The sequence below is a fragment of the Leptinotarsa decemlineata genome, unplaced genomic scaffold (genome assembly GCF_025532065.1).
Source record: "Leptinotarsa decemlineata unplaced genomic scaffold, Ldec_3_MD MMD2_tig00002974_RagTag_RagTag, whole genome shotgun sequence".
In the NCBI taxonomy this organism is placed as follows: Eukaryota; Metazoa; Arthropoda; class Insecta; order Coleoptera; family Chrysomelidae; genus Leptinotarsa; species Leptinotarsa decemlineata.
The window spans coordinates 5371356-5392538 of record NW_027412578.1 but is presented as its reverse complement, the minus strand read 5'-3'; the positions used below and the strand labels follow the sequence as shown (position 1 = coordinate 5392538).

Here is a 21183-nt window from a genome sequence, read left to right as displayed (position 1 = left end):
AAAAATTGACAGTTGGACCACAGGAGGTAAACAATTCATAGACAATCATAATTATTGTCAAAGTAATGTCAAGAAAATATATGGGGGAGATGTAGCGATCCCAAGTGTTTCTGTTATAACTAATAAGGTGGATGAGATGTCAGCTGTCATATGGTTGACATAAAAGGGCTACACTCAGTTATTTCAAAAAATAATATTGTAATTCGATGTAATTCGATATTTCTAATGTTGATAAAGAATTCAACATTTGATAATTCCGAAATGTCATTTTTTATGTTTTCTGGGTCTCTATTCTCTCCCAACCACAAAAAATTAATAGATATCGATCAACGGAGATCCTGCTCAAGTGTGATAAAGTCACCGCGTTATAAAATCATTCTGAAGAGTTGTGGATTTGGCCGCGGTGGTAGTGCGCCCGACTCACGATCGGAAGACCGTGGGTTCGATTCCCGCCTCGACCATATATTTTTCTCGAGAGAATTTATCTAGTTGAAGCAGGGGATGATTCTGATACCGTGTTAGGAATCACACGTTAAAAGGTAAGACCTCGTTAGTGCTAGCTCGCACAAGTTTCTCAACTTCTGAGAGTAGTCGTTCGTATAGGGGCGACAGCTGATTAACGGAAAAACAGATTATGAACAGATTTCAAACAGTTCAATCATTTATCAACTTTTACTCATAAAAATTCTGTTTATGAATAAAATTAATGATTAAAAAAATTATTACTTACTCAGATTTTTCAAAACGGCTAAAGTTTGGGAAATTGCTAGCCGATTTGAAATAGCTACCTACTGAAGAAATATTTTTTCAGTCATTGATTTTATTTATGAGCAATATTATGAATACGGAAAGTTACTATCAAACTTGATAGTTTTTATTAAGCAGTTTTCGAAGATCCACATACATATTTACTTTGAATCTGTTTAATCTTGATTTTGTCTGGAAAGGAAAAATATTATGTTTTGTTTAAAATTCGTGCAAAATTATAAAATAATTTTTTGCTGGTAATTTCAAAAAAATTGATCAATTCAGTAGTCATACAGTTCTACTTTCGATGCACTGTTTGGAACCTTTGATGTAGTAATGAATATTACTGGATCATCTTCCAGAGGAAGATCGAAACACGTGTCGAGGTGTTGAAAATAACAGTTTTAGTGTTGGGAAAAAACTCCAGTAATATTCATATACCTAGTTCTATGTTATCGAATTGAACCTTCTGTATTCTAACGCGGTTTTTTCGATATTGATTATTGGAATACATGTCGAATGAAACTGACGATAACATTAGTTGCAAACATCATAATATTCTTGATATCTCTTCGAAAAAGAAATAACTAAGTTAGTTTTCTGAACGACCGCTTCACATTTTGGAAACCTATTTAGATTTCCCCTTCATCAATGGTACTGTGGAAACGAACGAAATAACTCACCAGGTCTGATACAAGCGGTATTGACTTCCTTCGGATGGGTCTGATATCGGGCATGCTATCGATGTTGCTGTAGAACGGATTGTCGCCTGGATGTCTGCAAAGAACAGTTGTTTAAGTTTCTAAAAAACATCAGTTGAATATGTGTTTCGTTTGTTACAGGGTGTGGCATCGAACAGGTGAGACTTCCTCAATTCTTAGTTCGCCAATTGTTTCGACTGTATATACATGATAGGTAGATAACGGAAAAACTTACTTTGAACTCATTCAAAACACATCTCGTGCGGAATTGCTAGTACATATATTTTATAACCCTTATCGCATAAAATGAAAACGAACCATTAAATCACAATGATTTGTGAATAATATTCAAGCATTAGTGGTAGAATCCATGAAAATGGGTAAACTTTATATGTCCTGAAATAAAAATTTTGAACTGTTCCATAGTTCCCCTCAGAGTAAATTTCATCAAGGAGGTTTAGATACATTTACCGTTAGATGATTTAATTCGGACCACTCCATTACTTTATTGTATATAATTTCTGATGTTATCACAAGTTCACAAGTATCTTGACCAGTTATGAGTAAATTTGTATCATCAGCATATGATATTACTTGGACTTCACAGATGTCAAGGAGGAAATTAATGAGATCATTAGCATAGATTAAAAATAACAAAGGTCCAAGAATTGAGCCTTGGGGAACTCCCTGCTTAACAATGAGAGATTGGCTCTGAGTTGTATTGATGATACACTCTGGGATCGATCAGTTAAGTATGATTTTATTAAATTCAATGCTACACCCCTTTTACCATATCGCTGAAGCTTAATTAATAAGAGGTCATGATTAACACAATCAAAGGCCCGAGAAAAGTCAATAAATAGCCCACAAATTTGGACTATTCCATCCAAGGCTATTATTACATTTTCTTGAAAATTATATAAAGCAGTTTCAGTACTTCTGCCTTTTGTGAAACCATACTGACTTGAAGATAGCAACTTATTCATAGTTAAAAATGAAAGCAGTTGATTTCTTATCTTCAATTCATAAAGCTTGCTAAAACGTGTATGTTTCAATCATTATTTTCATATCACGAATGCATTTCCAATATTTTGACAAAGCAACTGTTTCAATTTTAATGTTTCTATAGATTTCATCGATTGTAATGGAGTTTCTAGAGATAGAAATGGATTTCAATCACATATAGTGTTTCAAGATATACCCGAAAATAGTTCTTAAAATACTAATTTAACTAAAAATATTTACTGTCAGGGACGAATTCTGCTGGTCTCATCAAATTCCACTGTAATGTATATTATATAGCTATGAAAAAATAATTACCACCAGTCGGTTGAATTTTGTTTAATTTTTTTATCAACTTTCTCTAATACGCATTTTGAGGTTCTGAAAATCTAAAACGAGGAAGTGATCAAAGTTATACAAATCAGTAACGTACAGATATCATACGGAAAAATATTCACCGAATTTGGTCACAAACATTTCTTAAGTTGTTAATCAGTGATTTTTGAACCAGTGAATTGTGAGTTATGAATAATAAATGTATACTTGACTTACCCATTTGCTCGGGCGGATGGATCACCTACTATACCAGATTCTTTCTGAAAAAAAAAATTCATAGTTGAGTTTACCTGCAGTAAAATATTTCAAAGGTTGAGTTATCTCACTGCATCTCACTATTGCACCAGATACATAATTTATTGTTCGGAACAAGCAGCATGAGTTAGGTATTTTAAGAAGCTCATCATCAGTGGGATTTTTCATTTTCAGAATTATCAAATAATCATAAACAATATAATCTATGATTTTGTTCAAGATGCGTTTTTCGAAAAAATAATCTCTTCGTCCTACTTGACTGCCTTCAGTATGATGTAGTCAAGTGTCTGGATGGCAATACCTGGTTTCATGGAACGCATTTCTTATCCTTTGAAGAAATAAAGAAGGCAATTTTAGCTCCCTACGTGGCATACGGTTCGATAAAGAGGGTTCAAAAAGGCATAGTGAAGAATAAAAAAAAATATCGAACATACCATTTGAAAAAAACGAATTTGGTCCAGACTATCCATCAGAACGTTTGTATATTAGTACAAATATTATCCCTTATCCCGTGAGCTTCAAGTAGGTATGTCCAATATAACTTATCAAGACAGACAGTATCGAAGGCTGTAGATAGATCGATGAAAATGCAGAGTGATGTATTTTTTTATCTAGAGCAATGTATAATTGCATCTTCCGTCTATCTTTGTTCCCCGAATACGAACTACCTCCCAGACAATACGTTGAATTTTGTTAGAAAGTTTGATATGCATTTTTTTAAAAGTTCTTTCTATAATTTGGTAATGTTTGATATGACGTTGATTGGTCTGTAGTTAATAATTTCAAGTCATCGACACATAGTATGTCTAATTTTGTATAATAATAAACCTCACTAAAAAAGTGAACAGACTTCTTGTTTTGAGTATTTGATATGTTTGTTTACTCTAACTAGATATGATATTTTTCTAAAAAACATTCAACATTCACTTATAGTGTCACTCACATCAGCTTTTCCATATATTTTGAAAGAACTAATGACGTATGCCAGCAACAAAAAACAAATGATTCCGTACTGCGACTTAATAATCATTTCATTTTATCACAGCAATACTGTCTTTTTTGTGGCGCATCAAATATCGATGTTGAATAGAAATGAATTTGTGTCTGGAAAATTGAAGGCAGAGATGAAGAAAAATCAATAGAAAAGTATCCAAATGAAGTATCAAGAATTTCACTTTATTATCTTAATTGGAAGTATAGGCATGCCTGTTGAAACAAGACGTAACTAATTGAATAAAATTCCATTCTATTATTGAATTGGACTCACTTTTAAAGAATAAAAAATTAACATTTCTCCAGTCTAGTACGAAATAATATACAGTTATTGACTTCTCTTTAATTCATCGTAGTAGTTCATTAGTAATTCACTCAATAACATCGAAATCACTGCCAGAAAGAATTTTTCAAAGTAAATAATGAACGATCTTGTGAAATATTTTTTTCAGAAGGCATTCTGCTGGGACATTTTGTTTGAAAGATCAATTATATAATAGTGTAAATTAGTTGAAAATTCAATTCAAAACACTGAGCTCATACGTTTATAAACAATCAATATGTAACGCAAATTAACATATAATTACCATACAGTTCAAATTTCTAACAAGTTTCTAACATTGTGACACTCGGCTCAATACTCACTTTACTCTTCTCTACAGGAGGCTGCGCTGGCGTCTTTGCCTGATTACTTTTTTCTTCAGCCTTCCTTTCCTTCAATGTTTTTAACAGTTTCCACCTACTACCTAACTGAGCTCCTTCCTTATCTTCTTTTCCTTCTTTTGCTGGTGTGGTCGATTCAAGTTGTATTTTTGGTATTAAAACTTCATCACTTTTAGAAATCCTGGTCTCGGCAACCTTACTCCTCTCCTCTTCTGCTTCTTTATTTATATGAGAAAGAGCAAATTCGTCATTCAAAGCCATTTCCGCTTCATCGTATTCGTCCGTACTGTGTGGACTATCAGGCCCAGATGTAGCACCCGAAGAAAGATCCTCCCGGTCATGCGGACTGAGCAGTTCCAGTTTGACTTGAGTTTTATTTTCACCTTCATCCTGGCTTTCTTCATGATGATAGTGTTTAATCTTTTCGAACAAAGCGGCTGCGTTATCTAATTGAAAGGAAGACCTTTTGGTCTCTCGATTCTTTCGAGATTGTACTACCAACAGGTTATTATCTTTCTCGTCTAATACTCCTTCCACAACTTTGGCTTTCATCCTCAACTCTCTCAAAACGAACGTCATCATCTCCCTCACCTCCTCGTTGGGCTCGAACTGTTCTTCCTCCAAAGGTTCTGGTTCTTCTAGCAATGTTGTACCCATTTCCTGTTCCAATTGAGTTTGCCTTTCCATTTCCTCCAACTTACGCAGCTCGTAGCAGTACCACTCGTCTTCACTATCTATACTGTCTTCTGTACTTTGTCTTCTTGATGAAATTCTTGAATTGCTTCTCCACGAATGAGTGCTTCTACAGTCATCATCATCGCGACCTCCGGGAATTTCTAAACTTTGCTGTTGTTTAGGTAAATAACGGTTGGTGTGTGACTTGATGCTTATTGTCGATGGACTGTCTTCTGATACGGCCGGTTCTTCAGCCAAGTCTGTAGCGGATGGTCTGTTATTGTCGGAACTGTTTTGACTGTCGCTAGACTTTTGCTCTGGTAAGACTTTGTTACAAATTTGTGGCACTGACTGGGACGGTTCCTCTTTTTCTTCAGTGATCTCCTCTATAATGATCTCATCTTCTTCATTGAACTGATCGTCAGAGAAAGAGTTTGATTGTCTTTGTCTGAATCTTCCGAGAGCTCTAGAAACAGCAAACTCCATGGAAGCCCCTGCACCAACTACCACCATCATTTTACTTTCGATGGTTGCTATATCATCGACATTGTCTGAGGGAATTGAATTTTGTTTTGGGGCTCCAATAGTCTGGAAAGTTTTATTACAATCATTTCTATCGCTGTCTTCTCTTTCCTCTTCGATGTGATTCTCTACTTCACCTTCGTCGCTATGATTCGACTCACTTTCGAAAACAGGTTGTAGCGCATACTTTTCGTTTGGTTTTTGTTCAGAAGAACAAGGTCTTTTCATCTTAATATGTTCTATCGTCGGGAAATCACTATCGGTCTCGTTGTTTTCCGAAAAAATACTGGAGCTATCTTCGCTTCTTTCGTCTTCAGACTTCACGGATTTGCTTCTGTCAATAGACCATTCGTTTTCAGACTGTTCTGGGTCCGATAACGAGGAGGAATACTGTGGTGCTAAACTACCTTTTCTCTTGGCTTTCTGAATAATGTCAGAGACTGTGGAAACGATGCTGTTTTTCTTTTTCTTTCGGCCAGTGCTGGGTTTTATACTTTTAATCCCTGGTAATGAATGGGATCGGTTTCTTTTGGGTAAATGTAGAGTTGGTAACCAGTGAGTCACGGAACTCATGGCTGATTTTAAAGTGTTGGCTCGCTTAATTTTTTTAGGTGCTTCAGTGAACTGTTGGGTTCGTTGGTCAGTATTCGAAGAGATTGTGATGTAACCTGACTGAGTCATGATGATACCACCGGTATCGTAATATAGGTTTTGACCGTGTTGTTGTTGGACGACGTATTCAGGTAAGTTTTTATTCCGCAAGTCCAAGTCTAAGTAGGGTATTTCCTGTCGTTGATTCCATTGTCTGTTTGGTTGTTCCGGATGCTGTTGATTCTCATAAATTGGTTGTGAATGGTTGTTGCGACTCCTGTCTGGTCGAGGGGAATGGGAAAAATTTTGATCTTGTAATTCTTCTAGTTGCACTTGCCTATCAGGTAACCTATTATCAGCTGTGTATTCTAGCCACATTCGTTGTTCATCGTAGCTGGTTTCTGAAGTGTCGTTTCTAGATGAGGTGGGGTAATAACTCAGTGCGTCCGTAATGTTGCCAGAAGGAAACATTGTGCGGTACATTGCTGTCCGATACCCCTCATGGTTAGTTATATCTTCAGTCTCTCTGTTTGTATTCGGTTTGTATCGACCTTGTACTCCATCTGTATTAGGTGTTGAGAAAGGCATATATGCTGGAGAACTATAGTAATTCTTCTGATGGGCGTTGAAAAATTCGTTGTTTTCGTAAGGCTCGATCAAATCTGGATAGTTATTTGTTTGGGAGATATATTCGGCGTGGCTGCCAGTATATACTGAAGTGTAAGAGTCTCTGTTACTACCGGCCACCGAGTATATTGCTGGTTGATCAAAATTATACAAACATGTCCCTGAAAATTCCTCATCGCTTGTGGTTACATTGGTTTTGTCAGATTTTTTCGTGTTGGGGCTAACGTTGATGTCTGATGCTGGAGCAGGAGCTGGAACGAAGTTTCCATACCCCTCTAACGAATCGATACCACAGGGTGACTTGACAGTTGTGAATGCTGACAGATGATGCCCGCCTGGCAGCAGATTGCTTGGTAACCCTTGAGAATCTGATAATTTAGAATCAACGGAAGATTCTGTGAATGGTCGGGGATTGTTAGAACTGTATTGCATCGGTATTGGTGAAACTAGCCTACTATTAGCAATTCTGGTTTCCCCGTATGGATTGATTTTGGATGTTTTAGGAGATCCTGGGGACTTTTCTAGACTGGACCACCCACTCATAGATGATAAACCTGAATCTGATTTTGCAGCTGTCAGAGAGTGACTCTTACTCCTTCTCGGTGATGTTTTGTTGGATTTTGGAGAATGGGGTTTTGGACTGAGTTGGTCGCAATTCTGAATAATTGACGAATTGTCGACATCCAAGAACACATTCCTAGCACTGGAGGCTTTGTTTGCTGATGGAAAGGCAGCTCCCAGCATGTCAGGTGCTGGGGGCGGTGGACTTTGGGTTTGTTTCATATTCTGAGATGTATTTATATCAACATAGCCATCCTGTCTAGTACGCATGCTACAGATCGAAAGAGTAGGAGATCCTGTCTTTTCGGATCTCACATTAAATATACTGGGCGTGGAACACAATTCTGTTTCGTAAGGAGCTGCTATCAGTGAATTGAGCTCCAAGTTATCTGAGAAAAAAGGATTTTTCGAATTGTGGGCTGCCATGGCTGCAACTGCTGCCTCTACCTCTTCGACATGCTGGACAGCTGCGCTGTAAGCTAACCTTCCAGTAACTGTGGTGAATGGGGCATTACAGGTTGGTATGTCTGTTTGCCTTCTACGAGGAGAAGTGGGACTTCTGCTTCCACTGCATAAAGTCTCAGCGACTTCCTTGTCGGTATCGGTGAGGGAGAAACGAGAGCTAGATTTGGAGGGATACGAAGCGTTGGATAACAAGCCAGACAAATCAGATTTGGCTAACATCAAGAATTCGTTCTTGTCTTTGATATCGCTAGTAAAAGTCCACTTTTCGTCGGCATACATTTTCTGCAATGTTTCGTCAATATTTGATAGATCTGTAACATTCTTCACATCCAGCTGTTCCTCTTCTATTTCACTGATAGAAATCGGAGATTCCAACAGTTTTCTACGAAGTTGTTTAATGTTAACAGAGTCTTGGTGTAATTTGTTGCTCAGTCGATCCAGTTCATCCAACTTTTCTATAGCTAAATGGTCTATGGAGTCGATTTTGCTGAGTTGGGCTATATCCTGCTCGCTGATACAGGGCGAGTTACCTCGGTAGTCTTTGTAGTCGAGGGCGCTATAAATTTCCTGAGAGTCATCCAGTCGTCCAGACGTGTCCATTGGTTTCCTTTCTCCATTCTCGCTTCCCTCTTCTCTCTCCTCCCATATCATACCCAACTGGCTGATTCTGTAGGAGGCATCATCTCCTACGAGGTCATCTCTGTAGGCTTGATTCAAGCTCTTGTAGAAAGCTTCGTCAGGTATGTGAATTTCATCCAGAGCGGTATCCAGTTCGAGCTCGTGGATATCCGCCGACTGATCGTGGGATATAGTGACATCCAGTCCTTCCTCGAGGCCGTCTTCAACAGTTCCATTTCCAAGGATCTCTCTAATGACCTCCAGTTCACCCAGTTTGCCTTCTAGAGAGGCGACAGCGGCTTGAGCTGCCGTACCTCCACCGGAAGTGTAGAAGTCTAGGAGTTGGGAGATGACGCTTTGTTGCTCGTATAAGAGACCTTCCAGTTTCTCTAGGCGTTCCCACATCTTCACGTATTCTTGAGAAAGGAGATCCAGAGCACGCCATGCGTATTTCAGTTCGGTTTCAAGGATGTTTAGGCGGGTGCCTAGGCGTTCCATATATTCGTTGATAACGTAATCTGCGTTTGCATCGTACTTCTGTTGTTGTACTATGGCTGGAGCCATTTGATCAGGATCACTATTCATAACACTGCAATCCTGTTCCATCTTCTAGAACCGTCACATTCCACGTTCACTTCAGTGACTTGATGGCTTCTGTCCATGGCACGCTTGAAGAGGTTCATACTTTCGTTGTTCGATAACATTCTTCTCTGATTGGATGGCATTTTGGTGTTGGTTTTGTTCAATAGTATTCATTGTAGACCGCTACTGAAACGGGATTCTGATTTGAGATGTTGAAAAGTTTTTAGCTCTTAGGGTCCTGGTACTTATTCCCATCCTGGATTTGGTTCTATGCGAATTTTTGCTGGACTGGAAAGTGGTTATTGTCATTGCCTCCTGAAGTTGTCTGTCTGCAGTCTGAAAAAGATATTGAAATAATGAGCTACGGTTGCTTGGTTATTACTTGGTTATTTGTAGGTCAGTGCTGATGTAGTGTTGGATCATGACATTTGAATAAGATCATAGTTCACTGGAACACACTAGAAGTGAAATCAAAACTTGTATGTTTTCTAAATTCAATTCAGTGCAGTAGCTCTATCATCTATTGGCTTTCGAGTGTTTAATACATTTGCCTGTCTTCAATTTATGGAGAAAATCTTTCATAAACTATAAATGAGTGAGTTTTCTCCAACAGATTATGAAATGTTGAGTGCAACTGCAACCAAATAGGTCGATTCGTATTTCAGATTAACGTACACAGGCAGAAGTTTTGTGTTCTATTGCGTTGAACAGAAATACCCTATAATAGTGTTTCTATGTATACGTTCTTCGTCAACCCGAAACATTCAAAAATTTGGGAACTCTTTAAAGAGCCTATCACGGTCCCCACCTGTGTTCATAAATTATGACTTCATGCTCTGGGGAGCAGTTACGATTTATAGAAAAATATTCATAATTCAAAATTTGACTTGAAGAATGATTGAATTACGATTGAATTCAACAAATATAGAGTACTACCAATACCCACTTCATAAATATACTAAACCGTTTCACATACATGTTAATGAAAACACGAATACCTACTTCAATAATTTGAAGTTTCATGTTAACAACTTCAAAAAAAAACTAATTAATACAATTTATTGTATGATTTTCACTATGAAGAGTTTTACAAAAACCGCGACACGTATTTCACTATAAAATTGCTATTGCTATTGTATAGCAAAACACGTGTTGTGGTTTTTGTAAAACCCTTTATAGTGAAAATCATACAATAAACTGTATTAATTAGTTTTTTCAATATGGATTTTCATCAAGTATCGGTCAGTTCTATTCAATTAATAACTTCAGGCATCTATTGTAAATAACCTAGTCAATGAATATCTGTCTATTTATCGTCAGCAAAGAATGCAAATATTTCATGTTGAGTAACTCCTCCTCATCCTGAGAAAGTCATTCTTGTATGTCCTTGGCACATTATATTGAGTCACGAAACACAAACGGTTTGATGAAGGAACTGCCTGAAAGATTAGATCAGGTGAATTGGAAAAGCTGGATCCTTTCTCTCACGCAACATTTGAGATATTGAGACTTTTATATATCTAATAACGGTAATGGAAGTGTAATATCATCTTCCAATTGGACGGATTCTTTGAGATATCTCATGCTCAATTAAGACTAGATCGAACTCATTCTGGAGCGTATAAAGCAATACGAAGTTCCTCATAATTCGTAACGAATTGTCCTCAGAACGAGGTATGATAAGGTAATGTGCCTCTAGATACAAACGTTTGTGCTTGTGTGCTTTCGAAAGCTGCCGTCAAATCGATAATTCAATTAGAAGTGATATGTGGACTTGATATTTTGTAATGAAGTTGGCCGAATGTGGACTCAATGTTTTTAATGAATTTGATCGAATTAATTATTTGGACATGATTATTCAAACACTGAGAATGGCGATAGTTTTTCTCCCACTTCAGAAGGCTGTATGACTTGGGTAAAAGTTTATTTGGCAACAATGTTCATGAATCAAATGAAAAATTACTCTTTATATTCCGATACGAAGATATTTGAATTGGGGCATAGTTGGAATTATGTGGCCATAAAAATTCCGTTCAGAAAATTTTGAATTTTGGAGTTATTCCTGAACTATTCGGAAAATCGCTTTCATTTTTCTTCTAAAGAAATGAACATTAAACGCTCAAGCCAGTCTCGGATATACCTACACAGTAGGTTGAATGGACTGACGTCTATCAGAAAACAACTACTCCCCTGGATAATACCACGAAGGGCGTTGGATTATTTCCGACAGGCGTCAGTGCAGGAATCTTCACAGAAAATTTCCTGCATATGCAACTGGCAATACATTAGCCACTCGTCAGTGCAAGATAGTGACCATCATCGAACTAAAGTTAATGATATTCCATAATTGAAAATCCACTAGATGGAGTGACATTTTGTTATTCGCTCCAACTTAACCCTGCGTCCGACATGTGGACTTTTGTTACATTTGTAGACACGTGGGGTGTGTGAGACCTTAATATGATTTTTCTGTTAAAATTAATATTTTTTTGATTTTTAACACAGTTGTTATGAGAATTCTATCCTGTAATATCTCTTTTTGCAATAAAATAATTTATGATTTACCAAAACGAGCAATAAATCGTTATATTCCGTCTTTACCAGAACAATGGGTTCTTTTAATGGAAAAAATATAGATTTACTCGAAGAAGTCTTTTGCACATAAAACGACCAAATAAAAATCAAATTGCTGGTTCAAACAGATAGTAAAACATAATAAAATAGAAAAAAAAAAGATTATTGAAAATCATAAAGTTACAGGTCATCAAAATTTGCCATTTCTACGCAAGATTTGCAGTACATTTCTGCATGGTCCAGACATATGAATTTATTGCATTTGTTACAAATGTATTTTGTATTTCGATCACGGGCACGATGACAATCCTGACACCTTTCTTGACCATTTTGTTAAAGTCTTTTGGATGGACATTATCGTTCGTTTCATCACAATCACATTCGTCATTTTCATCATCACTTCCTATTTCATCCCATAATTACTGAAGACGGGCCATTTCTCGATCATAATCACCTATTTTCATCGAATAATTGAAAAAACTACTTGATTTAGTTTTCTTTGTATGCGCACTATTTTGGAACGTATAGAGACACGTGGGGTTTCGTGCACCCCAGTCGCTTTATAACAGGTGTCATTGAAACATACTTCGAACGACGACTGATTTGAGATGTGAATATGATAGTGGAGGCTATATGCGGAAGCTACTAAATATATCCGACGCTGGGGCGCCAATTTCGAAAAGTTATATGGAATTCTCTACGGCTGGGGTATGTCACACCCCACGTGTCGGACGCAGGGTTAAGAATAGGAATGAAATACTCTGAAAGAATTCCTATTTTCAATTATGGAATATCATTGACTTCAGGTCGATGATGGCCACTATCTTGCACTGACGAGTGGCTAATGAGCCCGAAACCGGTCTGCAAGTGTGCCCGTTCAAAAATTGAAGGTCCACTCTTTCAGTTGTATTGCCAATTCCATATGCAGGAAATTATCTGTGAAGATTCCTGCACCGTTGCAGTTGTTTTCTGATAGGCGTCAGTCAATTCAACCTAGATCCATTCCATTAGGCGTTTCATCTGACGGTCACAATTTCAAATTTATTCCAATTTATGAGCACCACATACGATTTTCATAAAATTTGAAAGCCTTTCAAGTTAGCTTTATTTTTCCAAACTTCTGAATTGTTAATGTAATAATAGGCATTTATTTTTCGATTTCTTACATTCAAACGACATTTTCGAACATATCGCTATTGTCGACCAAAATGGACTTCACCAAGGAACAAAAAAACCATATGATAAAACCAAAGAAGTAGTGTGAAAACATCGGAAATGTATGTTCGTATATATCCTTTATCGAACTTCGTTTGAACCATTGGAGAGAAATTTTGACGGGAATAACGACAAAGAATCTTGTAGAATTAATGACGAAATTGAAGTGAATGAAATCGATGAGGTTAAATTGATGTTGAATTATCATTGCTATGAACATTTTTGTAGAAGTTTATATATTGCAGATGATTAGGAATCCGAGTAGATTAAAACGTCAAATTTTCATCTATATAAATGCTTTTTTTTGGAACTAGTGATTGGAGAGACCTTAGAAGAAATAGTTTCAGATGTTACAGAATTCACATTCCAAAAACTATAAGCAGGTGTTACGGAAAGACGATTTCGCAATATTGTAGAGACCCGATTTTCCATATTTGTTACAAAATGTACAGATGACAGAAACACACCAGTGGAAAGCTGAGATTCTTTTTCTGTTACAATAAATTTTTAATGATTTTATGTATATCATGTTTTCTATTGATTTTTTTCATGTTTTCCTGTATGACCTGGAAAGGGAGTAAGTTTTCCAATGGCATATTGAAAATATTTTCATTTTCATACTGATTACATTTCGATGAGAATAAATTCATGATTATTGTGCAACAATCACGAAGAAGTTGTTAATCACTCTTTGAAGTTTCGTACCGTAGTTAGAAATCACTCTGTATAGTTGTTTCCAAGATTATGTTTTGGTTAACGAAATGATATCTTTCGAATATTGATGAAGCATTATTCTTTGAAAGCGAGAAAGTAGTAATTTCTTCACTAATTAGTGTGCTTATAGTGTGTTTATATTTCATATTCAAAGTTCATTTTTCTCATTTTCTGATATTATTATAATACCTGATACTCGGAATATCTTTGTGCCAATAATTTGTCTTCTCTTAGATTTCAAATCTGTTGAGAAGATCTTTCGGTTCGATTGCGAAACTTTCAACAATACCTCTGGAAATCTATCAGACTTTTCTCTCCAACAAACCCAAACTGTTGATGTTTATCGCGTATTTCAGCAGTGACCTACATTTTCATGCATTTTTAGAAAGAGTAGATATTCTAGTGAATGTCGATGGAAATACATACCTGTATCAACAATTCCAGCTCACATCAGAAACGAATATGCATAGGAAAATCCATAAATATCCAATTTCCGATGGCAGGTTGCTATCACTTCACATTTTCAGTCGATGTTAAATCACTGATGGGCAAATATCCACACTTTTTTATGGAATAATGTTCTGTATAAACATAAGGCACATGTTTGTTAACGAATTTGTCACCGGATATACGAACAAACAAAAATATGTATGATGAAAAATGGTATTTTGTTGTGTGAATCTGGCATGGATGTGTGGTTAGGTGCATATTGTGCGCTGGAAGGAAAATAGATGAACAGTTTATAGTGCATTTGTCATAATTTAATTTATGGTTAGTATAAAATGTTTGGCTTTTGGTCGATTTCAAATAACAAATGTGTCTACTTTTTTTTTGTCTTCAATTTAAAATATTTGAATATGATTTATTTTTCATTATAGTGACAAAATGTAAGATATTTTCTATTTCATTTTTGTTGAATACAATTCATAACTTCATGCTGTGGAATCCTTATATCAGAAAAGTTGGTAGTTTCTTATTTATTTCTGTTCGCTATTTTTATCAGAATAAATGTGAGAAAAATTGGGTAACTTGAAAAAGAAGAATCCACATTTCGGGGAATTCACATGTATGATATTTTTTGAGGATAAATAAAAAATCTGTTGATTCAAATCTGGAGACATTCTCAATATAACTTTTTTCAAATAAAAATAGTAATATTAATAATAATAATCACCAATCTAGGTAATTCAGTCTGTTATATAATATATTTTACCATATTCATTAGTTTGGTGTTAGGGCAATTGATCTCGAAAAAAGTTATGTATTTCTTCATTTGAAAAAAGTGTTTATATTTATTAATAGTTGGTTTTGTACTCGTATTGCTCCTGTTTGTTTTTGACATACTATTTTGATTTCTACTAAGGAAGGGCCTCGTGACATATAAAATGTTATAATCAATTAGTTTTGAGAACGTAACTACTCAGTATAGGAGTGATAATAATAATTTATGAGGTCGGAACCGTATCAGTGTTGAAATTGTGATTAGTTGATCAGAATCGATGAATTTATCGTGTTTGATTACCAAAAGTCCATACTTTATGACAATATAACATTACTGTATATTTTTTTATGAATTGAAGGGGTTATATTTTTAGGAGTGATTAATTTTTGGGAAAGAAAGTTCTTTACTTCTTTGCATGATCTACACATCCAAGTATAGAGTTACTACTTTTAAAATTGATTACTTCCTTCCTTTACGTGGAAGATTCCCTCATCCTTGTTTTTTGTATCAAGATGGAGTAGTAGAAAGCCAAAAACTTTCTTTCCCAAAAATTTTTTAATGATTATATAAATAATCTCATTGAAGACGGTGATCAAGAAATAATAGATTTTATAGAAAAACAGAGAACATTGGTAAATAAATAGTATCAAATATATTTAACTGACAATATATCATGCCGTTAAATTGAACCTAAATACGTCCATTTGAATTTTCATCAAATGATGAAGTCGAAGAAATCTCGATTAAAAGATAATCGCTAATGAATTGATTAGAATAAGGTCGTAAAGTACCGGCTCTAGAACTAACAGATTTTTGATAGTGATAAAGAGACATTCGGTTGAATTTTTCAATTGATTTTTATGTTATAGAGAAGAATCTTTAACGAATCTTTACATGACACTAAGTTTTTAGATCCTTTTGAGAGTATATTGCTAGTGAACAGTAGTAAACAATAGTAAAGGTTCCAATCCAAATAGACAGAAACTTTCGGGGAAATCTTTCCGTTTTTAGTACTTGAGGTGGTTCATCTTTCCACGGTGTCAACTTGTTTAGTTATAAAAGAGTTGAGAAGAGTGTTGCAGTTCTGGTCTATGGAAGCAGTGTTTGTTTCAGATTTCAACATAGAAATACCTTGTGATTGAAGTATGAATTCGGAACCACAAATATTCGACAGTATAAAAAAGCAAAATTTCTTCTGAAACTGTCATTTCGCACGAATATTTCGGAACGAATACTATAAATACATTCAAAACCCATCACCAGTCTTTACATTCACTTCCCACGCCATATTAGCACAATAAAAGAACATTTTCGAATCGTTTCCAATTCCTGCTAAAGCTCCTACTCGAAAGCATGCGGGAGTTGAAAGCCAGCGCACTTTTTCTTCTAGGGACTCTTGTGAATTGTTTATTCATAGCGTCGAGCGACGAACAAGTCAATATCATGAATGTATCGGCAGCGACTACCCACAAATATGCAATATCCATAAAATTCTATACTTCAATTTATCTCGTTTGTGCATTCTACGCTTGAATTCCTGAAACTTGGATTATCTATTATCGTTTCGAAACACTAGCGCTTTCTATCGGGAAAACATTTCAGTTCACCTTTCGATATTGCGTATGGTAATGATACGCTAAGAAAATTTCTTCCCGAATCCAACTGCTCATCTTGAAGATTCATTCTAGATGAAATCAATAACATTCGAAATATTAGAAGTTTTGGTTGTTTCAAAAGTTGTAAAAGTGTAAATTCAGATATTTCTGATTTGGACTTATTGTTGAATCGAGTTTTGAGGGATTAAAAAAACTACACTCTACTACTGGTAAAAGTCCCGCGGAGATAATGACTGGTTGTAAAATTCGTACTAAGCTAGATTTGTTATTGCCAGAAACGAAAAAGGGGAAAGACGAAAAGAAGTTTTCTAGATAAGTGATTGTTCGGTCTCAAAATCTCACTATAGAAATTATTATGTTTTTCAAGTAAATCTTAATTTTTTAGTATTTAGCCTAGAAAATTTCTTCCCGAATCCAACTGCTCATCTTGAAGATTCATTCTAGATGAAATCAATAACATTCGAAATATTAGAAGTTTTGGTTGTTTCAAAAGTTGTAAAAGTGTAAATTCAGATATTTCTGATTTGGACTTATTGTTGAATCGATTTTTGATGGATTAAAAAACTACACTCTACTACTGGTAAAAGTCCCGCGGAGATAATGATTGGTTGTAAAATTCGTACTAAGCTAGATTTGTTATTACCAGAAACGAAAAAGGGGAAAGACGAAAAGAAGTTTACTAGAAAAGTGGTTGTTCGGTCTCAAAATCTCACTATAGAAATCATTATGTTTTTCAAGTGAATCTTAATTTTTTAGTATTTAGCCTAGAGTTGCCAGCTCTAAAATTTGTACAACAAAACAACATGGCATTATTTTTATTTTATTTATTGTTAACTAATCTTGTTCAAGTTATTTAATTTTTCATTATTCATAATCGGGGTTTTCCAGTTGGTCTCAAATTTACGGGTCTTTCTAATCCACTTATGCTCCTAAAATTCAATATTCCCAAATATCTTTTCTCAAGCAACCCGTACATTTTTAATTCCTTAATTATTCCTTGTATTCCTTATGTTGGAAATTACCCGCTATTATGATCTCTCCTACCTTTGTTAATCCAAACCTTCGTTTATCCCTCCAAAAACCAATCTGAAAACCCTTCTCTTAAATACCTACCGATGTGAAACATTGCATTTGTGTAAAATTCATTCATTACGTTTCAAACCTTGTAAGAGTACAGTTAGAATTAAATCTTGTCTTGTCTACAGCTAGTTATTTTTCTTATCCTATCTTTTCATAAGAGTTATTGTAATTCTTGTGTGCATTGATCATTCATACTCACGATAAAACAATCGTGGGTCAAAACAGTGGTTAAAAGTTTGAAACGTCAAAAAAGTATTATGGGGAAAAAGAGTAAAAACTTTCTGTAGAGAAGATATAGTATTAGTTAAAGATTATAAGGAAGTGAAAACAAAATGGATTGTAGGAAATATTGAGAAGAAAATTGGTCCCCGAACATATTTAGTTTTTATACCAGATATAAAGGAAAAACATGGCACCGGCATTTGAATCAAATTCTAGAGTATGGTGGAATGATTAGTGAGAGTGAACATTTAGAAACTAATCATAATAACGAACATCCGCAAAGTGATGAAAATGAACAATTAGATTTATCAGATTTGTTTAGACCAACTGAAACCCAACTTGAAACTGAAAATAAAACACCAGAAACTTTGATCCGTAGGGGTACTCGTAGATGTAAACCTCCAGAAAGTTTGAAATATTAGTTTTATCATTTTCAAGACCAAAAAGGGAGAGAAACGAAATGTATATGTATATACCTTGTAAATATTCCTATATGAAAGTCATGCGCATGTATTGGTTAAGTGCGAGTTTTCACACTCGGACATGGAACGAGTGGCGTTTTGATTTTGTATCGAGACAGTTGACTTTTATATATGTTTAATATTCAATAAACGGGTTATTCGGGCTACTTTATTTATTGTTATACTGAACTCACGACAGAAAGTTCCGCACATCACACAATGTCATGTATTTTTGTAGCTCCATATCTTATTAAATATTTATTCTACTGTATCACTATATATATTGATTGGTAGAGAATTATGTACTTTATACTTTTTTCTGCTCAACACGATATATATAATAATACAATAATAATAATTTTATTTGCTTACTTAAATTACACATTATACATAATATTATGTTACAAATGTATAAATAGATATAGATTAAGAATATATGAATTGACAATGGATTAAAATGATATAATGATATAATATGATGTCGATAAGACATTTTCGGCCAATGTTTCCCTAAAAACTGAAATTGAACCGAAGCGCTACGATACGGCTCAAAACACTAACTAGGCATTTGATAACGTTAATTTACGCACTGTTGGACGTTGGTTTGCGGAATTTCGTTCCGGAGATTTCAGCTTAGAAGATGAGCCTTGAAAGGATCTACCTACAGTAATGCAGGACGAGGATTTGAGGTCCTTGGTGGAGACTGACCCATCACAAACGGTGCGTGGAATAGCGCAAGAACCGGTATTCAGCTCCCATGCGGTTTTTGATGGTTTGAAACGTTTTGGAAAGGTCATAAAGCTCGATTTAAATGATTGTCACGGTTCGAAGTATGTTTATCTTTGATTTGGGCAACCAAAACGATTATTTTTTGGATTGGATCATCACGTGTGACGAAAAGTGGATCCTCTACAGCAGGAGAAGTTCAGTCCAGTGGTTGGACATCGATGAGCCAATGAAACAAGCATTATTTAAAGGATTGTTATCTTATTCTCCTGAGGTTATGTGATCCAGTGAAGTGTGCCAAAATTGTGAGTTTATCTGAAAGCATTATTGCAAAGTTTCAATATTCACTCACTATCATAATTGAACATTCGATTTCATTGGTTCAATTTGATTAGTATAGTGACAGTGATTGAAATTCTGAGAATGATGCATAATTAGGCTCTGCGAGTTACGTGTGATCCAAGAACATCTAGATGTTAGTTTGACAGCTGTCTGGTAAGAAGCATTTTATTGTTGTTAAACTCTGTTTCAATAGCCTAACCATCACTTTTTCCATCATTTTATCGGTTTGAAGGAAATAGTCTCTAAAAAATCGTGTTTTGGCGGCCTTGTCTTCAATATTTCAATCAATTTATTGCTTTGAATGAATACAGAATATACTCCATTTAATACTCTGAAATGTGTTTTCAGAATCTGAATAAAAAATAAACTGAAAACGTAATTCAATATCCAGCGTGGTATTAGCCAGAAAAGTGGTTGTTTTCCGGGATTTACCAATATGTAGTTGAAATAGATGAATGTTTTCAAACTCCATTTCCAAATATTTATTACCTTTTACATTATTCCAGAGTATAAATGGATATTAGCTCAGGATTGTTTAAGGAAGCTATTGTATAGCGGTTTTGCAAGCCATTCATGATTAAAAGCAGCCCGACTAACCGCTGCGGGTAACAGAAAAGTTTCAATTGCATTTTCACATATTGAATCATCCTGAAGATTAATTAGGCTTGTATTTCTGTTCTCTTGCTTTGGGTAGATGGGTACTCAACCATGGTTGTGAACATACTTTCATTTGAGTGATGTTCATTGAACGTGACTATTTATTAGTTACTAGCGGAGGTACTACTCGGCTTGGTTCTGGAAGTTGATATTGGATTGTGTAATGGTTGGAATGGAAGGATAAACATCAATGTTCCGGAACATTCCACTGCATTCGATACTGTTCTGCACAATGATCTGGGATATTTCTGAAAGTAACAGACTCTTCCAAATAGTTAACAACTCCCTCGTGAAAACGAAAACTTTTATTAGCTGGGGGATTTCGGGATATCACACCATATTACTTCTGTGATCGATCCACAATGATTTGGAATGTTCAGACTTATGAATCCGAGATTAGAGACCTACATAAGTCGAGTTCCTCGTTCAGGGGTATACATTTCTGGTTTTTAATGGATTTGTTAATTTCCATGGCTTTCAGAAAATTTATTTTTTACCTTTATTACATATGTGTAGGATGAACTCAAAATCCTACACACATTTCATTCACCAAGTAAAATCAGGCAGTTTCGACTCATAGACGTACTTATATCTACGTTCGTAAATTTCAATATGGATGAACGAAGAAATGAAGCAAGTGAAATAGAAGAGCCCAATTCAAATTTCAATAACATAAAACGAAGTCACTGATGAAATATGCTCCATTTCTCATAGTAAGGATATGAATAAAACAACAAGGACTCATTTCGCAATTGCTGATTCTCCTGTTTATTAAATATTCCCCCTGAGAATTTCAATCTCCTCGAAGGAATGTTAACTTCATTACATAATAAAGCAGTAATAATCCCAGCGTGAATACATCACGACTTCTAGAGTTTTTTGTAGTCTCCACTTCACAGGAAAATTGCATTTTTCCACGCGGATCACCGCGTCAATTAAATTTCCTCTCCAGCCGGTCCTGGAATGCGAAATATTTTCAATTTCGTATTCCGACACATTTCTCGGGTCGAACAAGT

General features: G+C 35.4%; 1 protein-coding gene across 11 annotated transcripts in view; it reads right to left on the bottom strand.

Moving 5' to 3' along the window:
• The window catches only part of unc-13, a 477247-nt gene that overhangs the window by 150336 nt on the left and 305728 nt on the right, over window positions 1–21183 (bottom strand). For 7 of the 11 annotated variants that reach the window (XM_074177318.1, XM_074177320.1, XM_074177323.1 and 4 more), the window contains exons 1-4: window positions 14268–14409; window positions 4680–9674; window positions 3003–3046; window positions 1431–1524 (exon numbers count right to left, since the gene is read on the bottom strand). In XM_074177318.1, the coding sequence (XP_074033419.1) occupies window positions 1431–1524; window positions 3003–3046; window positions 4680–9362 (4821 nt within the window). In that variant the 5' untranslated portion in view covers window positions 9363–9674; window positions 14268–14409. Of the gene's footprint in view, window positions 1–1430; window positions 1525–3002; window positions 3047–4679; window positions 9675–14267; window positions 14410–21183 lie in introns of those variants that run through there. The other 4 variants (XM_074177326.1, XM_074177324.1, XM_074177325.1 and 1 more) reach the window with 1 other exon arrangement.